We start from the raw sequence: 25,824 nt of genomic DNA on the forward strand, positions 1-25,824 counted from the left end.
ATAAAAGTAAAAACAACAACTATTTAACAGTTTTTTAATATCTGGCATTTTCACTTCACTCAGACAGAGAGAATAGAAAATGAACATCAGAACGACATTGTGACAGAATCAGATTATTTTATCATGCAATGTGTCATTAAAAAAGCAATAGTAACACTTTTTGTTAAGGGATCTTTGTCTGTACAGACCATTGTTCTGACCCTCAAACTCTGAACCCAAGCAACAATTTAAAAGCAAAACACACTCGTACTTAATTAAGTGTAACACTATCCAGACAAAACAGTAATATACTAAACCACATGCATTCGTGAAGCTTCTTATTAAATTAATTGAACATGCATGTTATGCAATCACAGCACAAAAATTCCATTGGTTCACGTCATATTATAAACAGATGTTATGATATAACAAAATGTAAAGAAAACTAGAAATATGGAGAGCATTAACGCCTATTTTAAAAGAAACGCACCAAACAGCATCTTAAAAAATAATGGAGGGGAGAAAAACACAAATTACCTCCACTGCCATCACAATACAAACTAATTAACTCCCCCATTGAGAAACACTACTACATCTAATCATGCATGAAAGTAATTAAGTTGAAGTGAATTTCAACTCAAACCTACAAAATTACAAAAAGACTACTATGAAGTTCAAAAGTGAAAACAGAAAATCCTTTGACATGATAACGAACAATAAATGCACAAAATCTACTGCCTTCAGGAGAACGCAAGCTCCATTCTGCACTGTCCAGGCTTCAGAGCATGCAATCAGTTCTTGCAGGCAGCCTCCTGAAGAAATTAAGTGGCACCGACGGAAGCTTATGGCGAAACCTTGGATGTCTCAACACATAGATTCCTGTCAAGAGGGCCACAACTTGGAACGGAGTGACGTACAGAACAACAGCAGCAACCAGACAGAAAAGCACAAACAGTGATGTAGCTCTGGGATCACGCCAGCTTAGCAAAGATTGCAGCCTTTCACCCTGAGTGGCCAAGTCCCCAACCACAGTTTGAATCCTCCCAGCAATGCTTCTAAGTCGATCATATCGCATCCTCACAATGTCATTTGGCCGGGAGGTAGGGAATGTGTCAAACTCTTCGTCAAGTTCATCTGGATGTGCCGAGTCTGCATGAGAGAGACGAGTGTCCATGTGAGGAGGTTGCCTTGGCCTCCATCTGTAGTACCAGATTCCAATCAAGAAGAGGTAAAGGAAAATTGTAGGCAAGATAAGCTCTGGATACATAACTAGTATTATGAACAAGATATGGATCAGAATTGTAGTGACTGGACTTCTCCAATTGCATATCTGATCAAACCATTTTCCTACAGCAATTAGACCACCCAAAACCCCCATAATCCTGAAGAAGTTGGCTTTGCTTCTTCTCATACTCCACATGTGGGAACCCACATCCAGCATATATTCCACTACTTCTTTTCTCAGCGGTGGCTCGGCACGACTCAGTCTCATTGAAACAATCTGAGTAGCTTGATGCCTCAGACTGTCGAGCTGGCTGACAGTCAGCGGGTGTATATAGTGCATTTTTGGCAACAAGGGTTGTGAATACATGTGCATCATATTGAGCAGAGATGAACAAGTGAACCTCACAGCCAAGTGAATCTCACCCATCTTCTTCACCCCGTTCGGGTGAAGAACAATAAGTGGATAGGAATGTGTATAGACCCGATCAGTCTCAAGGGTGGAAAGACGAATCCTCACCTTTCCAATCTTCGAATCTTTTGCTCCACCAGCCTTGTCTCCACCATGCAGATGGCAGTTATCAAATACACCAATTGTAATGACAGTGCAAGGATCAAAAACCTCCCATGTATATTGCTCATTCCATCTTGGAGCAAAACTGTCAATGATTGTCCTTGTCCTGACCCACTTCTGCCCATATTTCGCTACACAATAAGCATCTGTTGTCCCTCTTCCATCCTTCGTTTTCATCGGCATCAACCCATGAGCATTCAATATCCCCAGTTCAAGAACACCAATGCCAGACTTCCACAGCTGTTTCGCTGTTGGGCGTAGATCACTGCTGTAGTGAGTAGATTCGTCTAAAACATGATAGCCACCTTCAAGACAAACCCTCATGTGAATCCTGCTTGAAAATTTGGTATCCTTCTTCTTCTCCCCCTCAACAACAATATGCCTTTCCAGATTGAACCACCTTGTATTCACTGGTTTGTGGTCTAGTCTCTTTTCCACATACTGCAGAGGAATAGCACACCTCCCCAACACTTCATCCTTGTTAGGGGCAACTCTATCCTCCACACTCAATATCAGCGGTTCCTCAAACTGTTCGGCTGCCACAAACATCAAATCCTCATTCCACATTGGATTAATACTCCTACTATGAGAGATTCTGGTCCTCAAGGCCTGATTCCCCAGAATAGCCTTCACGAAAACCTCAGGGTACCTACCCTTATCAGTTGGCTGTAAGTCCTGTGCCTCAATCACATTAACCCTCAAATACCAAAGCTTAGGAGACAGATAAACTTTCGATCTAATGTTGGCAAGAGCATCACTTCCACCAACAGTAGCAGCATCCGAGTGCCAAGCTTCGGGAAAAGCTTCATCAGCCTGGGTACCCATCCAAACAGCCAACATCAGCTCTCCCTTCACCTTGTCACCCTTTCTATCTTCTAATCTATACCATTGGGGCGCCAAAGGACTATCTGGAGGCACCCTTTTGGGGACCTCATTCAGGTCAAACCAGACACGTCCGATGAAGTCATCCTTCACAACATCCTTATCCTTCACGGTAACCTCCAGCACAGACGCTTGAAGCCGGTCCTTCGAGAAGGCAAAAACCTGGTTCCACTCAGGATTGGTTTTCTTCTCGAAATGCCTGGTAGTACCCTTGTAGTTCCCAAGCTTGACTTCAGTATAAGGATCACAACTCCCAGTGACATCTTTGGCAGGCAAGTCCTTGGCCTTCACAACCCTCACATAAAGGTACTGCATTTGCTCAACCAGATCATAGGTACTGGTAAGTTTATCACCAGAGACCTTTCCCCCTCCAAGATGGGGTTTGGTCTCCTTCAACAGAAAATCTTCAGGTGGAGGCCTCTGCATTTTTTCCTCGCTTCAGAGAACCAGAAACCCAAATTCAAATTTCTAACCCAAATATCCAAAGCCTTCAACTACTCGGATTATACCTAATCGTTCCCAAGAGCCTAAAAAACAGGAAAACGAAGTCAAGTAGCCGTTACAACACGCTATACCCAAACGAGGCACCTAAAAGTTCGGGAAATTTCAAAAACACATCAAAAGAAGATATAATCGAGGTAACAGCAGCTGAAACTCAAATAACGTGCACCACTAGTATATAAACTACAAAACTGAAAAAAAAATAATAAAAACGGCAATGTCAAACCTAGATCTCAGATTTCACAAAGTGTTCTGCGAGTCCAACATCGGAAAAACACCAACCACTTTCCCAGAAGAAGTTAGATCCGATTGTTTAACCTGCAAGCATAAACAAAAATCATAAAAAAAAATAAAACAAAAATGCAGTTGTGTAATGCAGCACAACATGAAAGAAAAAGCAACATTTCAAGTCTTGTACTTTCAGCATTTTGAAACGCCCAAGTAAAAACAACAACCACTTCATTAACTAGAGAGAGAGAAAGAGAGAGAGAGAGAGAGTTGACTGCTTTGAAAATGAACAACACCACCAACAAAAAACGCTTAGATGAACCGTTGATTTGTCTTCTGAGTTCTCACATTTTCCCAGACATTATCACTTCTTAAAAAAGTAAAATAAGAAAATGCATTTCTGATACCATAGGTCGTCGTCGCCGGCACACCCCCACAGAAGAAATCCCGAAAGCGACGGTGCATGCGAAAATCGGAGAAGCACTGAAACGAGAAAAACGAAAAGAGAAATAAAGAAGAAGAACAAAGGGAAATAAAGTTGTTTTTTTTGGCTTTAACTTTCTTTTTTAATGTGGAACGATTGAAGAAGCGGAGAGAGTTGTGAAACGAGGTCGTTTTTTGGGAAATAAAAAGGAAAAAAGAAAAGAATGGAGGCAAGATTGTGAAGAGGAAGAAGAAAAAGTGAGAGAGAGAAACGGTGTTTCTGAGTTTCTCTTTCTTTGAGAGTGTGTTGATTTGTCTGGTTGTGTAAGAAAGAAAGAGAGAAGGTCCATTGCTCGTTTTGTTACAGTGCTGTATATCTCTGCGTGTGTAGTGATGCTGCTACTGCTGCATAGGGGATGCTCAGCCTCTACCCACTCAAACGCTTACACGTGTCACACACCAACCTATGTCTTTTCTTTTTAATTCTATTTTCTTTTCATTTAACTATGGGAAAATAATAAGACCCAGACCAAATTTGAATAAGTTTAAATAAATATATGATCTAATTCGATAATCGGCTTTAATAAATAAAATTGACTAAAATGATATTTCTTATATATTTAGATAATGGGATGAAATTTTATCCATATTTAATTTAATCTAAATTTATATTTGAATATTTATAAATTTGTTAATATATTTTAAATTTTAAATTTTAAATTTTAAATTTTATTTTTGATATAACACTATTTTGTTAAATTTAATAATAAACTATATAAAATTATTGTTTATTATAATAATTATTATTAAATTTATATATGTCACTTACTTTTTTTAAGTTAAAGATTTACTATATCTATATCATTTATTTAAAATGAAAATATTTTCTTATTAAAAAGTTAATTTAATATAAATTCGTAATCCTAAAAAATCGAATTGATCCAGATACCAAATAGCTTCTTACATAGAATAACCCTGCCAATCTCAATATATAAGAAAACGACAGAGAACACTAAAAGTATCTAAAATATTTAGCAAAAAGATTGTTTTTAGCAATCTATTTAAGCATGTTTTCACTAATAAATAACTTTCATATTTACTTCTTTTTTTTAGTTTAACATATAAGAAAATTACACGGTGAGATAGTAGATAATATATGAATTAAGCATGTTTTTACTCTTTAAACTATTAATTGATTTTAATTTTAGTTTTTTTTTATGTTTGTTTTAATTAGGTCTATATCCTTTGAAATTCATAGAATTAATCTTGAATAGCTAACCGTGATAGTGTTTTATTTAACATGGCAAACGTGGACTCTTTAAAGAAAGCACTAACATCGTTAATAAATAGAAACTAATTCTATAAATTTCGAAAGGATAAAGATTTACCTAAAACAAACTTTTAAAAAGGACTAAAATCATTTAATAGTGTAGGTATAAAAAGATAGTTAACCCATGATTTTTTTTTTGTTGTGTTTTATATTTTTTTATGATTTTTTGTGAATAAAGATTAAAGATTTTATCCAGATGTATTTTGAAGTACTTTAATAATCTTCTTTTCATAAATAATTGATATATTCCTCTGTTGATTTTAATGATGATATGAAATTGCTTCTAACAACTTCTTTCCCTGTGTATGAAGAGATTATAAAAATAAAATAAAAACAATTTTTTTTATCTTATGTTAACTCTCTCAACATTTAAATATTTTCTCTAAATAATTAAAATTTTGAATTATCTATTGAAAGACTTGTCTTTGATGAAGTGAGGAGAGAATTGAATTTAGTATGCCTAAAATAATTCTCACAAATTTAATATATTTATAATCTAAATATTAGATATTATTACATTAATGTTATTATATAAATTATATGATTTATTATTCATTTCAAAATAAATTAACATTCTCCAACTTAGATCATGTAATGAAAACTCAATGTTAAACTTTAGGTGTGTATCATATATTGAAGTTATTAAGTCATTTTTCTTCATCAAATTAAATTATATGATTGGATAATAGTAGTTACACGTTTTCTAACAATATGGTTCTTTTCTTGTATGACAGATCATCAATCCAATTAAATTTTCATTAATATTGTAATATGTATCTTTAATATTCTTTCAAGGATATATCTTGTTATTTCATGATAGATAATGTATACCATGTAATGTAAATGATAAAAGTAGGATAAGTTCGTCGTCATAAGATTATGATCTTATCAAGCTTAACTAAAAGGATCTTAATTAATAAGAAGTATTTAGTCTCTAATAGGATGAGTTGTTGTCAATGAAAAATTGTTACGGATAAAATTAAAAAGAGATCATGGTGCATTTAATTTTATCACTTATGGATAGATTTTTTTGATTTTGGGGTTGAATTTTCTTAAAAAAAGATCTCAGTGTTGCAATAGTGTATTTCCTCTTGAGTTTTTTACCTCATATTTTTATTTAATTATTTTATTAGTTTCTAATTATTTTTAAAATTATGTATGGTTTTCTACGAATTTATAATGTAATTATATAATTTTTAATTAATATAAATTAATTTCTATGAATTTATTAAAATTAATAAAATTGATTTTGAAAAAAAGATAAACTTAATATCATATCGGATATGAAAATTCTAATTTGTAGAAATCGGATGTGTATATCCGATAGTGAAAATTTTGGAAATCAATATACGATACATATTTAATATGTTATATATAAAACTTTAATTATATTAGTGTTTCAATTATTTTATTAATTTATAATTATTTTTAAAATTATGTATGATTTTTTATTAGTTTATAAGTAGAAATATAATTTTTAATTAATAGAAATTAATTTTTATAAATTTATTAAAATTAATAAAAGTAATTTAGATTAAAAACAATTACAGTGTTCATCTGATATGCGTATCCGATATATATATATATAGGTTCGGATATCCACATCCGAAGTTTTGTTTTAGATATGAAATGCAATTCATGTATATCTGATTATATTTTTTATTTTTAATTGGTTTTTAATAATTTGATTATTTGATTTTTATTCTTTTAATATAAAAGAAATAACTATAAAACAAATATTAAAACAGAATATTTCAAATAATTAAAACAGAAAACAAATAATTATTTTTTCAAAGTCTGGTTTTAATTATTAAGATGATTTTAAAAATGATTTTAAAAATAATTTTAAAAATAGTTAAAAACTAATAAAATAATTAAATAAAAATATGAGGTAAAAAACTCAAAAGGAAAAATATTATGAAAGAGTTGTAGTTCAAAGATGCATGGGGTGTAGGTTTTTTTTTATAAAGATGAAATGAGGTGCAGGGATGCAAGGGTGCAGTGAAGGGATGCACAAGTGCAACAGGAATGCATGTTTGGTAATTGGATAAAAATGGAGGTAGAGTCAATGCTTGCGCATAGAAATTCTCAATAATAAAAAATTAAACTTTTAAATCACCTATTAAATAGGGGCATTTTAGGAATTTTGAGGTGCAGGATGAAATCCTTGGAGTTGCAGGATGAAACACTCTCGCACTAATGCTACTAGGGTGTTGCTCCCTCCACCACCACACCTTTCTTCCTCCACCTCCCCTTTACTATTTTGCCCCTCAGTAAAATTTTATTTTTAGAATTATTGTTTTTTAATTTTACTCATTTATAACATATTTCACTGATAACCTACGTAGTTCCTTGTATGAGTAAAATATTTTTCTGCAAAGCTCAGTGATCGTGAAAAGAATTATCAAGCAATCTTCCTCTTGCTTTCGGTGCAGTACGTGGTGCAGTGCGTTTGTGGTGTAATGTGCTTGTCGTGGTTCCTCTCCAGGTACGTAGTCATAATCCTTCCAATAATCCTAAACCCTAAACCCTAAACCCTAAACCCTTCCAATAATCCTTCCAATAATCTTTCCAATAATCCTTTAACCCTAAAACGTAAAATGAAAACGAAGCCTAAACGGATGACATCCTTCAACGGATGTCAACATCCGTTTAAGGCAAAACGGATGTCGACATCCGTTTCGCCTTAAACGGATGTTGACATCCGTTGAAGGATGTCATCCGTTTAAGCTTTGTTTTAATTTTATGTTTCTGTTATTATTTTATTAGATATTTTAATATTTTGATTTATTATTTTTGAATATCTTTTTAATGTATTTTAATAATGTATATTTATATTAGTTTATATTTAAATATTAAAATATTAAAATAATAAAATAAAAAATAAAAAATTTTAACTTTAAGGATATAATTGGAATTAAAGATAATTGGGGAGGTGGAGGGAGAAGGCTGTGGAGGTGGAGGGATTAACACCCCTCGCACTAATGCTACTAAGTTACTTGATTAAAGAGTTGCGGCCTACGACCCATCCAATAAAGTTTCAGACATTTCTCCATGCACCACCATCCATTTCTCTCTATACTTCTAATTTTTTTTAAAATCCCAAAACTATTCTCTTTAAAAAAATTAATTTAAAGTAACTTTTTTTTAAAGTTTTTCTCTTTGCAATTTAAAAAACCCTACATCCCATCTTTTGTGTTTCAATGAATTTTGAAATTCATTGAAGGATTTTTAGAAGTTTTCAACAAATTTTGAAATCTGTTAAATGATTTGTTGAAGGCTTGAACAAATTTCGAAATTCGTTGAAGGTCTAAACAAATTTTGAAAATCGTCCAAGTCTTCAGCAGATTTCGAAATCCATAAAGACTTTTAACGAATTTCAAAATTTTGAAGTCTACGAATTAGAGTATAGGTTTCATGTACCTGTTTTTCATGAAGAGAAACATAACCTTGTTTACTGAGAACTATTTTTGGAAATTGGAGATACAAGAAGAAACATTTGGAGGTGCAAAGAGAAACACCCTAAAGTTCCTCATTTGGCCCAAGAAACCGTAAACGTGGCTCAACCATATTTTAGAAAAACATTCAACTTACACAATCTTAAAGAAATATGTATATTTGGCCATGCATATTTTAAGAATAGAAAGATTATGCTTTTCTCAAAGCTTTTAATTCTTTGTGTGGTTTAGAACTTACATAAACATCTTAAAAAAAAAATTCTAATTGTTGTTTAAATTTTATCAATTTTCATGAGAACCCCACTCATATCTATGTTTTGGAAATTTACTATCGTATAAAGTTAATTTAATATCTTTACTTGTGATTCAATTTTAAAATAGGTTTAATACATATTTTAGTTATCTTATTAGTTAGTTTTGTTCAAAGTGATCCTCATATTTTGAGTTGTTCAAAGTGGTCAATTCTTTTGTAAAAATGGTTCAATTTGGTCCATTTTGCTAATGGAATATAAAATGCTAATAGCGTAATGTCTACCTTAGCCATCATTCAATGAGTTGTCCAGTTTTGCAATATGTGGCCATATGACATGACAATGTTAAAAGTTTTTATTTCACTTTTTATATTTTTCTTTTTATTTTATTCTGAATAGATTCTCATACTCTTCTTGCTAAACACATTTTTCGCTAGCCATCATAGCCATCACTGCTCGCACCCAATCCACCACCAAAAACCCCAAATTAAACCTCCACCGAAAAACCACAAACCGTAACCATTACCCTCTAAATGAAAAAAATTCTAGAATCCCAAATCAAAACCCTAGTCCTAAATCGCAAGATCAAAACCTTTAGAGAAGAATCAAGAACATAAACCCCAAATTCAACCCTGATTCGAATAGTTAATCTCATTCTAGCCCCTATCGCTATGAAGATGTTGGAGGACAAGATACTCACATTGCAAACAACTTATAACAAAGAAGAAGAAGGGAGCCTGCCCTTCCAGCCAATCATAACCCTTACTAAGAAAAGGATAATATGAAAACTCCTACCTAGCCACTAGTCCTTGCGCGAGGGCGAGTCTCACCCAAAACGTCTAACGCAACACTTTCATCCTCCTCATGCCACTAGGATTCGTAAGTTCGAACCAAGACAAATGAGAAGAAGAAAGCCCTACAAAACCCATAGGTACACCCTAAGGATGAGTCTGTCTAAGAACCAAAAAACAGGTAGGGGAAGAAGTTTCTAATTAGGGACTAATGAATGTGAATTAGGAGTTTAATTAAGGTAAAGTAAATTTAATTGTAATAGAGATGATTTAATTAAAGCCAATGACTTTTAACATTTTGTCATGTCAATTGGGCTGATCTTGTCACGTATTAAGACACATGGACAACTCATTGAATTTTGGCTAAGAAGGACATTATGTCGACAACGTTTTAAAAGTCGTGGACCAAATTAAATCATTTTTACAAAAAATAATTACTTTGAACAACTCAAAAATAGGAAAACCACTTTGAACAAAACTAACTAATAGAAGGACCAAAATAGGTATTACACCTCTAAAATATTAGTATTCAAATTTATTTTAAAAAAATTATAAAATTTATTTAAGTTCCTAAACTATTTTTATTAGTCCCTAAATTTATTTTAAGGTCTTTCTTAGAAGACGTTTTAGAGGACAAAACAAAATGTATTTAGCCTAAAATATTTAATCAGATATCATCGTCTGAGATGAAAATTTAATTATCATTAGAAAAAAAATACTTACAAAACTATATTTAAGTTTTTGTCCTTTTTAAATTTGCTTTCTTTAAAATATAATGCTGTACAGGATATGTTAGCAAGTGTCTTGAGAAATTCAAAATAATAATATTTTTATTAAAAAAATCACTTTAGTAATTTCACCAACGAAAACTTTAAGAAATTTGAATTATTTAACATAAGACATCGGTTGATAGTTGTGTTTATATAAATTATTCCTGCTTGTCTTTTTTATTCTAAAGTTTACTTATTTTATTCAATTTATCACTCTATTGATAAAAGACTTAATTAAATATCTTTTTAATGAACAATAACTTCTCGGCTTTCTTATGTATTTTCGAAATAAGAGTTTTAAATCACACTAACACGTATATTAACTTTGTATTATTAGACTTTAAAAGTATGATAAACGATGTGACATGATTAGATGAAGAAATTTAAAAGCAATTTGACAACTACATTATACAATATTTTTTAGAACTTTTAAATTGAAAAAAAAAAGGAAGTTAGATTTGATTCACGTGCATGGTATTAGTATAGCCTTTTACGAGAATGAAACAAAAATTTCTTACGAAATATTATAAAAATTAATATATTGTGTTTTGGGGTCGATATCTCTTACTCGAAGCATTTATAGTTATTCTCTGGACTGAATAAATTTTCTAATGATTCTTCATTATAAATTGGCTTTCTCTATTTTTTTCCAAACCGTATAAAGGAGTATATGTGAAAAATATTCCAACATTCAAGTAAGTAACTTTAAATAATAATATTTAATAAAAATGAACACTTAGAATTCTTTTCTACTTTCATGTAAAACACATATTTATATATATTAAAATAGAATTACCTTATGTCTTGTTCATTAACAAATTTCATTATTTTATAAACTTCCAATAAGTTGTAATTACACTGCTATTTTAATTAATTGGTTAAAAGTTGTAACCAAATAATAATTTAAAAATGATTTACAATAATATGTATATTATTTTTTAAATAAAATATTAGTGGAAAAGATGCGACAAAGTTCTCGTAATATTTGAAACAACTTCGGATATAAAATTTTATGTTAATTACTCATTAACAATGAAATATGTAAGAAAAGAGTTGAAGGTGGGAGTGGTGTGTTGAAAGGCGTAGACTACAGCGAGCTGCAAATTCCAAACCTTAACGTCGTCGAGTTGCGATTTGTTCATTCGCAATGCAATCTTCCGATGACGTTCGCAATCTCCCCATCGACATCACTTTCTCTCGTCTCGGAGGTTTCAATTTCTTTCGTCCTTTTCTTTTCCCCATTTTTTTGTTAATTTTAATTTTCTCGCTTTCTGAATTCGAATTTTTGACCTTTGCAGAGTGGCTGGTGGATCGCAAGCGAGTGCCCGCGGATTGGCGAAAGCGCGTGGCGGCGATCAGACTCCAAATTTCCAAGGAATTTTCTTCCCTCCCCAAAGACTCTGATCCCTTCTTCCAAACCCTAGACTCCGAAGGTTCGAAATTTATGTGTGTTAATGGGATTCGTTTGCTGATTGTAAATTACGAGTGTTTAAATGGTGGTGGCTAAGTTAAATTAGCTAGTTGTTATGAGCAAAGTGGCGATGTTATTTTCAGGGATTGGATATTTGGAGGCCAAACAGATATATGATATTCTCTTGAAGTCTACTTCTGAAAGCAGGAACATATTTGGTCGCTTATCTGGTGCTCCGGTGAGATACACTTAACAGAAATGTGCACTATAATCATTCACATTATGTATATTAATATTATCGAACTTGTAGATCAATTAGGATGGAGTTCTTGAAATTTCACTGGTGGTCATGGGTTCGAGTTTTAGTTATGCAACTATGTTATATTCTATTTGGCTCATGCACGTTTACCTCCGGTGGACTTCGTAACAAAAAAACAGACTGTGTAGGTAGTCCTTTTGTCGCTAATTGTGGCTATTCTTATTTGGGTAGGGTGCTTGGGAAGCAATCGTGCGGTCGTTTGAGAAGGATCATGTTTTCCTTGGTGAGGCTGCGCAGATTCTTATTCAAAATGTGAGCTATGAAATGTGAGCATAGTCATCTTTGGGTTTTTCATGTCTTCCGGGTTTTATTTTTGTTGCTTAGTTTTTGTTTCATTGTGAAGCCCTTATCAGAGGAAACAGGTTCAGAAGATTCAGCAGCAACTGTTAGAGCTAGATCGCAAGGAAGCTGATATTAAAAGAAGTGCTGCGCTCTCAGTGGCCAAGTACGCTGAAGCTTGCCAGGAGCTTGGATTACAGGTTTGACTTTTGTGGGTGTTTATGTTGTGTAGAAACAATTTCGGTAGCAGTTTGAAAAGGAATTTTATGCTGATTTATATTCCTGAGAAAACACGACGTTGCTCCTTTTGATTCATATAGCCAACCACACAAAGTGGGATAAAAATTTTGTTGTTATTGTTGTGGTGTGTTGAACGCATCTTATTTTTATGGTGTATGGTTATATTGTTTTTGCAGGGGAAAAATGTCCGAGTAGAACTTCTCGAGACAGCACAATTACTTCCTAGCACGTTTCGCAAGATTCTAGATGTTGTGAACAATGACAACATGTCCCGGGCAATTGAATATTATACCAATTTTGTCAGGGATGCTCACACTGAAAAGGATGTAAGAAAATATTAAAATTCTTATTCATTTTTGTAGTTCTCATGAATAAACTCTTTTTGACATGTTTCAGTATACACATTATTTAAGATGAAAATTGATACTGCAGAGATCTTTGGGAGATGTAATACAAAACTTGAAGAATATGCGTGAAAACCCCCCATCTTTAAATGTTGCTGTTGACTCTGACATTATCAGTGACGTGAATGTTCATGCAAGTAAAAATGAATTGAATCCTGCAACAAGCAATGCTGCAATTGCTGTGCCTGACATTGACTGGGATATTTCTGTGGAGAGTTCACAAATTGATTGGGACATTGGAATTGTTGAAGAAACTGAGGATAATGGTAATGGATTGGGTCCTTATGAAATCATTAATGCCTCTGATATCGGATCTGATCCAACAGTATCAAACCAAGAACTGGGCTCACATGCAGATATATCTTGGGATATTAGTGTGGATACTCCTCAGGTTGATGTCATTGATGATGATAGTGCCCCAACTGTAGTGTTGGAGACCCAGACTTCTCTTCCAGATGCCCTATCAAAATTGACAGAAAACAAGGAAGAAAGGAGCCAACTTTTAGATACGGAGTACAGAAATAAGATTCTGGATGATCTATATGAGGTATATAACATCTATGCTAGTTTACTGTCTTTACTTGGATAAGTTCTCGATTTGATAATATAATTTCAATTATCATATAGAGAAAGAACCACAATTCTAGCAAATTTTGTTTTTATGGTATTTTTCTTACAAGTAAGCAGTTACATATACTGTATGAATTTATCATATGATGTCATTCTTTTTTTCTGATTAAATTTAAAATTTGTAATTATTGTGTATGACATTAGGTGAAATCCTTTTTAAATCAACGATTGGCTGAATTGAGGAATGACGAAACTTTGTCCCTGCAAAATCAAGTTCAGGCAGTTGCCCCCTTTGTGCTACAACAGTACGCTTCTGATGCAATAGAAACTATGCAAAGTGATATTTCTTTGGCAATTTCATTGCTGACAAATAGGAAAACGAGGGATTTGATTATGATTCTCAACTCCAAAAGGTACTTCTTTATATTTTATGCTTAAAGTTTCGTATATATACTAATTCACTAAGTATCCTGATGTATCAGATGTCGTCTCATATTTGGGTTGCTATGGTTATTGGATGCGTTGAAATTAGTGTTTGAAAATATCAACTAATGTATATAAGTTATGTACTGAAAACAACTGCCAGACATAATTGTTCAGGTTCGGCCATAGTTGGACTGAATATAATTTGTTTTGAAGTCTGGAATGTTTTGCTTGCATAACAAAAGACAGTGATCAAAGCTTCAATCATTGATTTATTGTGTAGTGTACTAAGATGATGATTTTTGGTGAATTTCATTTGGTCTATTTCTGTATTACTATGTAGCTTGAAAGACTAACGGGATGGCATTTTAATGCATGATTTTCTCTTTTCTACATTTTTCAAATTGATAAAATGTATAGGGTGAAGAACTTGCCCTTTTTTTTGTTGTTTTATGCTTGTAAGCATGCTTGTTAAATTTTGAAAGTTACTCAACAAACCACATTAAGTATACTAACATAATTTAGTACGTCACATGCTTTATTTTTGCTGTTTCTTTAGTAGTATCCTGTTGTATATGATCTATGTTAATTGATTGTGGTGTTCGGCCAAATTTTAGATTTCTAGACAGACTAGTCAATTCATTAGAGGAAAAGAAACATCATGAAGTCAAGTTGAGAGAAGGGTTGAAGGACTTGGCTGCTAAACGGATGGAACTGCAAAATTCTCTATCTTCTTCATGGTCCAAGCAAGTAAGTTCTACCTATGTGTGCTTGTTATTTATGAGGGGGTAGAGTTTGTAGTGTTCAACTGATTTTCAAATTTGTAGTATAATAACTACCTTCTCTCTCTCTCTATCCCTTGTGTTCCTGTTGTTTTTGTTGCAGAAGAAGTGAAATTTAATCCCTACACTAGCTTATTACCACGTACACTTCATTGTGGTAAATAGTAACAAGTTCATATATCTATTTTAGCTACCTGGTTGTGTTAAGGGTAGTCAATTCACTATTCTAATAATTTTTTTAATCTCCGAGATGTGTATAAAATAATTTCCTTTTAGGTTATAATATTTGAATATGCCGTGTCAAAAAACTTTGAAACATTCAGGTCCCAGTAAAAGATAAAATAATATAAAAAGAATAGAGAAATCAGACCACGGCTTCTGTCCTCTGGCAGGATTCTCATCTACTATTAGTTTACATTATGTGCTTAGTGAAGTCGGTTTTAAAGAGAGAATCAATTTTATCTAATGAACTTCCCGAGAGAATTTTTTCTTGTCCCCACACTCCCCCACCTCGTCCCCCCGCGCCCTCCCTCTCGCACCCGCACAAGCAGAAAACACTATAAAATTATGCAAGTTCTCTGTTGGGATTTTCTTTCTAGAGTGAGATTCAATTTTTTATAAAAAGGGAACAAGTACTAAATGTTGCATGGCAGATAGCACATACGGAGATAAGAGTGGGTTCATTATCGGCAAAATGATCTTGTTGCATGACTGATTTGCACTTATTTTTTGATAAGACAATTATGTGATGGTTTGCTACAAGAACAGAACAGGGTCAAATTTCCATTTTTCACTTTTAGTTTTTCTTCTACTTGGAGATAGAGATCTGCAAATAGCTTCAGTCTCCAATTTTTTTACCTTTTTAATAAGCAACACAGATTAAAACTCATCTTTCTCTCCATTGTCTTATTCTTAGTTATTTGATGCTCGTGCGACCAAAATCTGTGTTCCTGTATGTGACAACTCAACTTTACATGTTGTTTACCGGTCTTGTACATGAGTCAAATTAACTGTTAAGTGAATTTCAGGATGCGGCTGTGGCAAAAACAAAGGAGTTGAAAAAACTATGTGAGAGTACACTTTCATCGATGTTTGATGGAAGACCAGTTAATATAATTGGAGAGATCAACGCCATTTTGACTAGTGGCGTTGGAGCATGAGGAAGAGGAATTTACTTTCATGATGATCAAGCTTATAGGTGGACAGTGGCGGGCCAAAATAACTTTAGAAAAATTTCTTTTAGTTTTTTTTTTTTCTTTTTCTGCAGTTGTGCCATATTGATTTTACAAGCAGAAGATACCAGTGAAGGCAGCTTTTGTGGTTAATTACTAGCATTACTTTTGAATTCAAGTATGGATATGACCGAGTTGTTAGTAATGTAGGTGACCACTAAAAGTTTGCATAATGTTGCGAAATATCTGATTCACTACTATCAAATATCAAAATCATTAGTGAATAATATTGCGAAATATCAGTTCATGTCGAGACATGTCATTGAAGACAAGGACTATTTTGACTGCGAGGAATATGCGGAAACTGAAGAAGTTAAAGCAACTAGCACAAGTCAACAGACTAAAGGGTATATGCTGCGTGACGCCACTTTGTTACTTGATTTATGCAATTATATTCAATTTGTCCATTCTAACTTGCATTATTTTGGATTCTGACCATTTTGGATTCCTATCATGCTTGAGTTTGAGTTGATTGCGCAGTACGCATGCATATAATTAACCGGCACGACCTCTATATTTGCATGGTTGGCAATGCCTCAATAATGGATAAAGTTGTTTCAAAAAGGGTGTGTTTCTGATTGAAATGAAATGCTCCTGAAATAAAATAAAGCATTGGATGAAGAAAAATTTACTTTCTAGTGAGAAAGATAAGAAGAACAATATATATTTTATAATAAAAATTAATATATTATAAAGTAAAATTAAAAATTTAAAGAAGTTATATGAAAAGGTTTACATAAATTTGTTTATGCATAAATAAGTTAAGGATATACTGGAAAGATGTTATAACCTACCATTTTCTATCACTATTAGTGAAAGTTTAGTATGTTTAAACGGATTTTTCCATAAGAATTTATAGGAAATAAAAATATAAAAATATAAAAATATGAAATTATTTTTTTCATACACTTGAGTGACTGAAGAAGTTCAAACCCATGTCGTTTTGGCAAACGGAATAGTATGTAACTACTACACGGGATTATTCTTTAAGAAACTATTTGACAGTTTATTTTTATGCTCCAAATATAGTATGAAATTATATATTAAATGGGGTATTGGGTCATTTTAATTAGTGATCCATTAGTTCATTATTGGTCCATAATCATATCTTGGTAGATCAATGACCAATTTTGAGGAAGAAAGATCAATGACCAATTTTGAGGAAGAAAAAGAAAATAATGAAAAAAATATAAAAGGAGAGTTAGAAAGAGAGAAATAAGACAAGGGAAAGAAGAGAAAAAAAAAAAGAGTGAAATTCTTTTAAGTGTATAAATACTTTGAAGTTTTTATATCCTTTTTTATAAAATATAAATTTATTATTTTAAATAATTTAAATAATCTTTCAAATTATAAAAATTTAATTTCTTTTTAAAATTTTAATTTAACCAACATGTTTTATCATAAAACATTTTGAATTTTCTTAAAAAACTATTCTAATAGATTTCCCTATTCAAATATAAAACAAATTAATTTTTCAAGATTTTAAACCCTAGAGAAATGACTGTTTATAGTGATTTAGAATATTATAAGAAATAATCAAATAAAATTATATAACTTATCAGCCATAGAGTTTCAAATAATTATAGTGATACAGTTTAAAATTATATTTTTTTCTCCAACCTTCCTACCCTTTACAACTTATCATCCATAGAGTTTAAAATTATATTCACCCTAAAATTAATGGGAGCTAGTATTTACAGAAATAAAATCCATAATTTTGTTGAAAAATATAAAATTTAGGTGACATTTTGACTTGATGGATTTATGAAGTGTTTGGAAATGATTCTAAAATCAAATAAGATTACATCTAACATGAGGTAGTCTTTTTAATTATGAAAATATATATTCATGTAGTGAATATGGAGATTCAAATACCAAAGCGAATGTGTCTTTAACGAAAGTCAACATTCAAAATATAATCCATCTTGACTGGCTAATTTATTCTTCAAAAGAACAATTGAAAATCTGCTTCAAGTTTGAGCATGGAGTCTGAAACTGCCATTATTTTAATTACAATCAGAAGTAGCAGTCCTTGTTTTTTATATTTTAGTGATATTTTGTTATCTTCTAAAATTTTACATAAAAAAAAAGCCTAATAATAGATAATTGATAAAAAAAAATAGCCTGTTCGACCAGCTAGTTACACTAATTAAGAAAATGGTTCAAACAGACTAAACAACTCTTAAACCTTTTTCAGAGGGGAAATTCAAGCTAATCCTTTTCATTGGCGGAATTCCAGCTAATTCATCCATTGAGTTTTTTGTCACGTAGAAGGTATTAAAACTTTGCGCCTTATAAGCCAAAGGCGATAAAAAGAAGAGAGCAGAAAACGAGTTAAATTTCTAGAACGTTTAAAATGTGAACCAGTTAGCACATCAGGCGGATACATAGCTCAGAGCAGGTGAACCGTTAAAGCGGGAGATAGTTGTGTGAAAAGACATGTCAAGTGGATCAAGTTCAGTTTCATCTGCTTCACCACTCTCTGAAACAAGCTTTTGAGAAAATGATACAAGATTGTCCACGATTTCAGACATTGGAGGTCGAAATTGCTTCACGGGCTGCATGAGAGGGGCGTAAGTTTTATTGCATACAACACACGATCATGAGTAAATTCAAGTTTAACTTATACTTTTGGCTAAAACTCTATATCTACTATATCTATAGAGTCATGATTAATTGACAATCCATTATCCTCTACAACCACCTCCAACCACTGAAGACAGTTATCATGTTAGTTGCATAGAAATTAATGATTGTCAAAATTTTTGCATATATAAATGCTAATACGGTAATACCTGAAGGCAGAGGGAGACGATATCAGCATAACGAGAAAGAGCCTTGGATGAAAATGTCCGTTTGATTGCTGGATCCACCATCTGTTCCAAACTGTCACTATCATGAAGCCTTGATGAAGCCCACTTTGCCAGATAGTGCTCTTCCCTTGGCCTGGAACTGTGTTGCATGGAAAACAAAGGTTATTATTATTCAACAAACCTTAAATAAATGAAATGGAATAAGGTTATAGAGAAGCGTATACCCATCGAAAGGTTTTCTTCCTGTTAATAGTTCAAGAAGCAACACGCCAAAGGCAAAGATGTCGCTCTTCGTGCTGCCAACTCCTGGTTGGCCATGGTCAGGTGAACTGTATCCTGTATCTCTAATATCAATCTCGGAAGCCTGTTTTCTTCAGTCAATAAACTAATCAGTGAATCTATGGCATGCTAAAATTAATATCAAGTTTCTAGTTCATCTTGCAATTGTTACTTTATAAATTCAAGCATATTTAAGCCATACCTAGAAATTGCAAAATCAATATTTTACCTCTTTGAACAACAACAAAAATAAAATTTTAGTTGATTTGTGAGTTATCTATGAAAAGTCACATGCATAGACTTTAAAATTTTTTATTTAACTTCTGGAAAAATATTTATTTAATTTTTCTATTTCGGCAAACCAGTTTTTAAATTGGGTAATTTATTTTCATGAGAAATCATTCAAAAGCTACAACCAACTATGAGGTTTGAGTAAATGCAACTGTAGCCATCACGAGCTATCTTTTAGATACTTCAGGTGCAAAATTAAGGTTCCTTTATTTTGCAGACAATACGGTGGATGTTGACTACAATTGCCTTATCGAGGGTGTATAATATAACTTCAGCCACTAGAACCTTGACAGCAATAAGTAGCCTATTTAAATATGATGCTGATTGTTGCAGAAACATACCCGGTTTTTGGCTTTATTGCTTGTCAGTGGTCTCAGAATAGCCAAGCCACAGTCAGTTACACAAGGCATGAGGTTTTCGTCCAGTAGAACATTGGTAGCCTTTAATTTGCCATGGGCGACAGGAGGGGAGAACGTCGAGTGCAAATAGCTGTAAACATAAGTGTGTGTCACGGTTGAGAGTTGAGACATGATTGCACTTCATATTTAACGAGAAACAATCCTGACTATAGCAACATGGAACTTACTCCAGGGCCTGACCAACACCTAGAGCGATCCGGAGACGTGTGCCCCACGATAAAGGTTTGTATGCTGTACTATGAAGAGCATCATCTAGAGTTAAATTTCTGACATACTCAAAGACAAGAAGATGTTGTCCATGCTCCAAACAGTAGCCTTTAAGTGAAACAATGTTAGGGTGCTTCAAACGGGAAGCCGTGCTCACGACATCTAAGAACTTTTCCTCTTCACTGAAAGACATGCCCGCCATGTTGATATTCTTCACAGCTAAAACCTTTTAAAAAGAAGAAAGAAATTACATAAGAAATTGAGATAACGGTTTTGAAATAAACATTATTTAATGTTTACAAGGTACCTTGTTATTTGGAAATTCAGCTCTATAAACAGGACCAAGCGATCCTTCTCCCAGAAGGTTGTCTTCATGGAAACTGTTTGTAACCAACTGAACCTCCGCTACTGTATAAACCTTTATCCTTCCATTGAATCTGTCTCTTCCGGAAAAGCTTTTTCTTGATATTTCCCCAGTTCTTTTATGGGGTTGGGAAGTTAATCGCCTTGGACCCAAAATGGATGCAGCATTATAAGGTGGGATTTGTAGGCTCTCGTCTATTGCCGTAGTAGAATCTTCTGTAAAAGTGGAGAGAAAAAGAAAAGCACGATCAAAGATGGAAACGGATTTACAGAACTAATAATGGAATGACACCCTGACATATGAAAGAGAAAGACTCCTGAAAGTGAAAGAAATTGAGTGAAATTTGGCAATACATGTTTAGTATCTCTAACTTTACACTCACTCACTTTCCGCCAATCTTATTGTATATTCAATTATTTTAGTGTTAAATCTGTCTCGAATGAGCAATGTTTCTTTGAGATCATGTTGACGTTATTCAGCTATGACTGGGTGTGCCTCACCATCTATATGCTCATGCTCTGTATAAGATACCTTTGGTCGCACTGATTGGACAAGAAGGCAATGCACTGTGGTCGCTTTCATAGTTCTCCAGTCTCTTTGTATAAAGCTTATTCAAACGGATCGCAATGAAGAGAGCGAAACCGGTTGCCAATAAAGTTCCTGTACCGACCACAAAAGCTATTCCTCCGGGACTGATATGTTTCTTCTTTTGTTTCCTTACCCTAATAGGAGCGTAGTTCTCGATGGCATTTGCCTGAGTTATGGGTGGGCGACTAGTATTGTGCTCAAGGGGTACGTTGTCCAAGGGAAATGCCCAGGGAGGAGAGTTGTCCACGGTTTGGAACTTATTCCCTCCAATCCTGATTAAGATGTGGAATGTTACTTTCCGATTTATGTGTCCATTATCCAGTAAGAAAAATGAAGGTGATTAAAACTAGTGATATTTAGTTTTACAAACCATAAGTTTGGTATGGACTGAAAATGCTGTGGAAGAAGGCCGCTAAACAGATTGTCTTGAATGTTCCTGACAAAACAGATAAATTAGAAAACAACAGAGCTGTAGTCATATGTTAGGATACTACGTCCTATTTGGAAGGTCTATGAAAGAAGAAAGAAATACAGCTAATTGATTTAGTTCTAGCAGCCGAGAAATCCATTAGTGGTTATATACATACATACATACATACATACACACATATATATATATATATATATATATATATATATATATATATATATATATATATATATAATATATATATATATATATATATATATATATTTGTGTGTGTGTACATTTTCGGGTCTTGGGGGACAAAAAGAAAATAGTATTGTTAGTGGGAAGTCCCTGGACCCTCAAAGTGGCAGTGGTTGTATCTGTAAACTCTTACTTTGCAAATTCTATGTTGTTGACACAAAACCTTATTCGGGGGAAGTCGTTAATGGCCACAAGATTGAGTAAAGGTATGTGTGAGAGATTAGTGCTGCAGATGAATGACTTGACAGTTCGGTAAGATTTTTTCTTGTTTGGCTTGGGAGCGGTGGATGCAGTGTTGGGTTTGGGATGGTTGGCTAGTCTGGATCAAATCAAAGCAAACTTTGCCACTTAACTCTTCAGTTTGAAATCAACGGGGGAAAAAAAATGTTTCAAGGCTGAACCGGAATTAATCAAATCTTCGGTTTCTCTGAAAGCCATCAATGGAATACTTCAGGAGGTGGGAGAGGTGTACAGTTTGAAATGGAAACAAATTTTAATATTAGAAGAGACCAGAATGGTTGAGTGGGTACACCTAGCGATTGATATATTCACAGGTTTTTGATACTCTTCCTCCACCTAGGAGACAAGATCATGCTATTATTCTAAAGGCGGGTTCTCAAATAGCAAATATCCCCACTCTCAGAAAACGGAGATCGAAAAATTGATGAAAGAGATGTTAGAAGCGGGCCTCATTCGTCCGAGTATATGCTCGTCCTATTATTTTGGTTAAAAATAAAGATGGAGATGATCTATGTTGATTGTAGAGTTTTGAACAAAGTTACAGTAATCAATAAGTTCCTTCTTCTATCCACAGAGGAGTTGTTAGATGAAATTGGAGGAGCCACCTTTTTTCCAAATTGGTTCTTCAATTGGGGTACCATCAAATAAAAATGTGAGGAAGATATTGAAAAAATAGTTTTGATGACACATACAGAGACATCATGAATTCTTGGTGATGTAATTTGGATTATCAAATGCTCATTCCACATTCCAGTCTCTAATGAACGAGGTATTAAAACCTTTTCTTAGAAAATTTGTATTGGTTTTCTTTAATGACATTCTTATTTTTGTCATCAACTAATAAGAAGAACATATGCAACACTTAAGGGCAGTTCTGGATGTTTTAGCCCAACATAACCTGAGCGTAAATCAGAAGAAATGTAGTTTTAGGCAGCCATGTCTGAAATATTTGGGACACATCATCTCTGCAGGTGTTGCAGCTGACCCAAAGAAACTGGAAGCTGTGGTTGTGGCGAAAAGTATAAAATGATTGAGAGGTTGCTGGACCCTCACAGTGCCAGCGGTTATATCTATAAACTCTTGTACCTTGCAAGTTCTATACATAATTCTCATTTTTCTTTTCATAATCATACTATGTGAAAAATGTTTAGAGGTAACCTACAAATCAATGAGTGGAAGCTCAGCCAGGTAGGTGACTGATCCGGTGAATCTGTTGTTCTGCAGGAATCTGCAAATAAGCACCAGTTAGGTGACAGATCAAACCAACATGACCCTAATGTATAAAGAAAATAAATTACCCTTTATAACAAAAGCCCTGTCTAAGTATATAATACTAATCAAGTTTAGGAAACATGGTACAGGTGTACGAAAGCTGAAACTTACAATCTATCCAGGGTTGTCAAGGAACCAAATGAACTTGGCAGATCACCGGTGAAATTATTGTATGAAAGGTCCCTGGGGGTAAAAATTATTCTTTGTTACTTGAAGATTCATATCTAACCAAAATAGTCAAAACATCTACATTTTGTGGCCTCACTTTCTTAAGACTAATCTAATTTCATTATAAGCTTTACTTCAGCTAACCTTAAAACGCGAAAAACAACAGCACCTTGTTCTTTATTATCCATTTCAACAAAAGGGGAACGATTAAAAGGCATGGCACATCTTTATTTTTATTTTAGTCTATATATGTTACACACTCTTCTCTTTCCCTTGTAAGTTATTATAAATTGAGATTTAAATTTGTTATTAAAAATTGAGGTTTAAATAAGTCATTAAAATTTGAGGCTTAAGTTGGCTTCATCGTCTATTCTTTAGATCCTTAATATTCAGAATTAGTAATATATATACAGAAAAAAATAATCTATGGACATAAATGCTTTAGGTTTTAAGCAGACTGATTGGATTATCGATTCCTTTCATTTAATTAAACTACAATAGCAAAAGACGGGAAGAAAACATACATTTCTTTGAGATTATCTAAACCAGTAAACACGTTCCCAATGGGTCCATACAAGAAATTGTGGCTTAAATTCCTGCAAGACAAATAGTGTGATTATTCACAGTCATTTGTAAAACTCAACACTACCATAATCAACAGATACGAGGGATATACTGGTTAAGAGCATTCCGTATTTCTATTATGTCCTCTATCAAGCCTGGACTAAAATCAATACTAATGTAACTCACAGGTGTGCTAATTTTGTCATTGTTGACAACGAATGGGGGATATTTTCGCTGAAATAGTTGCAAGCCATATTTCTGAAATAGAGAAAAATTGTCCGTAAAACTCACTGCGAAGATACATGTGTATACATAACCAGAAAGCAAAGAACTGTCACGAAGTGGTAAAACTAAACGAATAGTATTCTTACATATGTGTTGCATTTGGAGGTAAACCCTGAGGGATTTCCCCAAGTATGTTGTTAAAACTGACATCACTACACAGGCCAAATAATTTGGACGTAATTAATCCCTGATCTTAACAAAAACCATCCCCGTAAGAACTTAAAGCTATACAATTACTTACAGTTGCTTTAAGTTTTGTAGATTATTGAGCAAGCTTCCAAGATGCCCGGTAAGGTTTAGTCGTTGAATTTGGCTGCATGAAGAAGAGAGCAGGTATAATAGGTTTATTTATTAGAGGCATTATAATATGAATACGAGTGTAATCAGCAGAGTCAGGATATTACATGTGTATAACTGATGACCCGGAACATGCTATTCCCGTCCAAGATTCCTCACAAGGATCATTACCGTTCCATCCTTTCAGCGCTAGAGGGTTGTTTAAGGCCCTGTATAGATCCTGGAGAGCTGTGACTGTTTATAAAAAGAATTACGGAAAATATATAGTTTAGTAGCAGAATCCCATGGAGATTGCGAGCTGTACAAGAACGAGTTCAATTTCACTGAGGATTATAATCAAGTAAATAACAACCGTCACAAGTAGTATGTACATGGATTTTCAATTTTTCTATCTGTATCTAAATATGTCATGTCTCCTTCAAATTAACTCTATACGAATTCAACAAAAACGAGTATTCTTCTACTGTTTTGGTTATTCTGTCAAAATTGGTTAAATAGACTTCAGTTTTGTAAACACTAACAAAAATCATTTAACAAAAACTAAAGAGCGAAACCAATAAACAACAGGAAATCTCAATAAAGAGTAACATACAACCACAAAATATACATTCAGAACGCAGAGACAACGTCGGGAGCCATAGCTCGAGCAATGAGAGTAAAACTCAAAAGGATTCATATTGAACTGATAAGATGAAAATCATACAATGAACACTCTATAAAGCAGATCAACAACTCCGAACTAACATTCTAACATCACTGACTTTCTATAATCTCTGTTATACTGCACAAACGCAAAAAGTAAACTACATAGTCTCTAGAATCCCAACCACGTAATTTTCTTCAATATGAACATGAAACTGATGAGATTCCAAGGCAACTCAAATGCACATAAAAAAATCTATTTAATCAATTTTAATAATTGCGAGTCAAAGATTGGTCTAGAACTGTACAAGAATAATCAAGAACAATATGAACAGATATTTAAATCACCATCAGCGGGATCCGTAAATCCGAAACAGCGAGAAATCAAAGCTGCCGAGAAGACAACGAATGCGAGATTCACGCAGACGTAGTTGCAAACCATGTCTTTCTATTTTCTTCTCCCTTCACAGACACGAAATCGAATTGAGTTAAACGAAGTGAAGAGAAAAAGAAACAGCATAAGGTCTAACAATCGATGGATTAACGAACGAACGAGTTTATTACCTAATTCTTATTCTTCGTTTTCACTTTCGAGCGATTCAGTAATCGTTTGCACAGTGCAGTGACACTGCGATGGTTGCAGTTGCGAGAGAGGGA

At 33.5% G+C, this 25,824-nt stretch overlaps 3 protein-coding genes across 5 annotated transcripts; 1 reads left to right on the forward strand and 2 right to left on the reverse strand.

Annotated features, from left to right (window-relative positions):
* Nucleotides 1–433: 433 nt before the first annotated feature.
* LOC124827362 (FT-interacting protein 3) lies at nt 434–4,169 on the reverse strand. 2 transcript variants are annotated; one of them, XM_047300387.2, is made up of 3 exons: nt 3,793–4,169; nt 3,384–3,475; nt 434–3,183 (listed from the first exon to the last, which is right to left on the reverse strand). In XM_047300387.2, exon 3 carries the CDS (start codon nt 3,080–3,082, stop codon nt 758–760), a length of 2,325 nt encoding a protein of 774 aa, XP_047156343.1. In that variant the 5' UTR covers nt 3,083–3,183; nt 3,384–3,475; nt 3,793–4,169; the 3' UTR covers nt 434–757. The 2 variants fall into 2 exon arrangements, with proteins under 2 accessions (XP_047156343.1, XP_087952690.1); XM_088096564.1 differs by having other exon boundaries at nt 434–3,244.
* A 7,272-nt stretch (nt 4,170–11,441) lies between these two features.
* Nucleotides 11,442–16,475, forward strand: LOC124845742 (CDK5RAP3 protein homolog). Its single transcript, XM_088097692.1, has 10 exons — nt 11,442–11,616; nt 11,707–11,841; nt 11,963–12,057; nt 12,310–12,404; nt 12,482–12,617; nt 12,834–12,983; nt 13,090–13,608; nt 13,836–14,044; nt 14,672–14,804; nt 15,865–16,475. The coding sequence occupies exons 1-10, from the start codon at nt 11,556–11,558 to the stop codon at nt 15,994–15,996; spliced, it is 1,665 nt and encodes a 554-aa protein (XP_087953818.1). The 5' UTR covers nt 11,442–11,555; the 3' UTR covers nt 15,997–16,475.
* A 1,827-nt stretch (nt 16,476–18,302) lies between these two features.
* SRF2 (STRUBBELIG-receptor family 2) lies at nt 18,303–25,609 on the reverse strand. 2 transcript variants are annotated; one of them, XM_047322899.2, is made up of 16 exons: nt 25,516–25,609; nt 24,633–24,759; nt 24,470–24,541; nt 24,315–24,380; nt 24,130–24,201; nt 23,904–23,975; nt 23,323–23,394; nt 23,102–23,167; nt 21,400–21,465; nt 20,973–21,301; nt 20,385–20,656; nt 20,038–20,303; nt 19,793–19,940; nt 19,106–19,245; nt 18,864–19,020; nt 18,303–18,626 (listed from the first exon to the last, which is right to left on the reverse strand). In XM_047322899.2, the coding sequence occupies exons 1-16, from the start codon at nt 25,607–25,609 to the stop codon at nt 18,444–18,446; spliced, it is 2,202 nt and encodes a 733-aa protein (XP_047178855.2). In that variant the 3' UTR covers nt 18,303–18,443. The 2 variants fall into 2 exon arrangements, with proteins under 2 accessions (XP_047178855.2, XP_087953675.1); XM_088097549.1 differs by lacking the exon at nt 24,130–24,201.
* Nucleotides 25,610–25,824: the final 215 nt, after the last annotated feature.

This window comes from Vigna umbellata, chromosome 8 (genome assembly GCF_029865625.1).
Source record: "Vigna umbellata cultivar VRB3 chromosome 8, Vumbellata_1.0, whole genome shotgun sequence".
Taxonomy (NCBI): domain Eukaryota; kingdom Viridiplantae; phylum Streptophyta; class Magnoliopsida; order Fabales; family Fabaceae; genus Vigna; species Vigna umbellata.

Excerpts from the sequence above, each read along its gene's own strand:
- LOC124827362 (XM_047300387.2), bottom strand. The coding sequence starts at position 3,082 with ATGCAGAGGCCTCCACCTGAAGATTTTCTGTTGAAGGAGACCAAACCC.
- LOC124845742 (XM_088097692.1), top strand. The coding sequence starts at position 11,556 with ATGCAATCTTCCGATGACGTTCGCAATCTCCCCATCGACATCACTTTC. Across the intron at positions 13,609-13,835 it reads TTCTGGATGATCTATATGAG|GTGAAATCCTTTTTAAATCA; the intron begins GTATATAACATC and ends GTATGACATTAG. Across the intron at positions 14,805-15,864 it reads CTTCTTCATGGTCCAAGCAA|GATGCGGCTGTGGCAAAAAC; the intron begins GTAAGTTCTACC and ends AGTGAATTTCAG.
- SRF2 (XM_047322899.2), bottom strand. The coding sequence starts at position 25,609 with ATGGTTTGCAACTACGTCTGCGTGAATCTCGCATTCGTTGTCTTCTCG. Across the intron at positions 21,302-21,399 it reads CAGTCCATACCAAACTTATG|GATTGGAGGGAATAAGTTCC; the intron begins GTTTGTAAAACT and ends CATCTTAATCAG. Across the intron at positions 18,627-18,863 it reads TCGTCTCCCTCTGCCTTCAG|CCCGTGAAGCAATTTCGACC; the intron begins GTATTACCGTAT and ends CCTCTCATGCAG.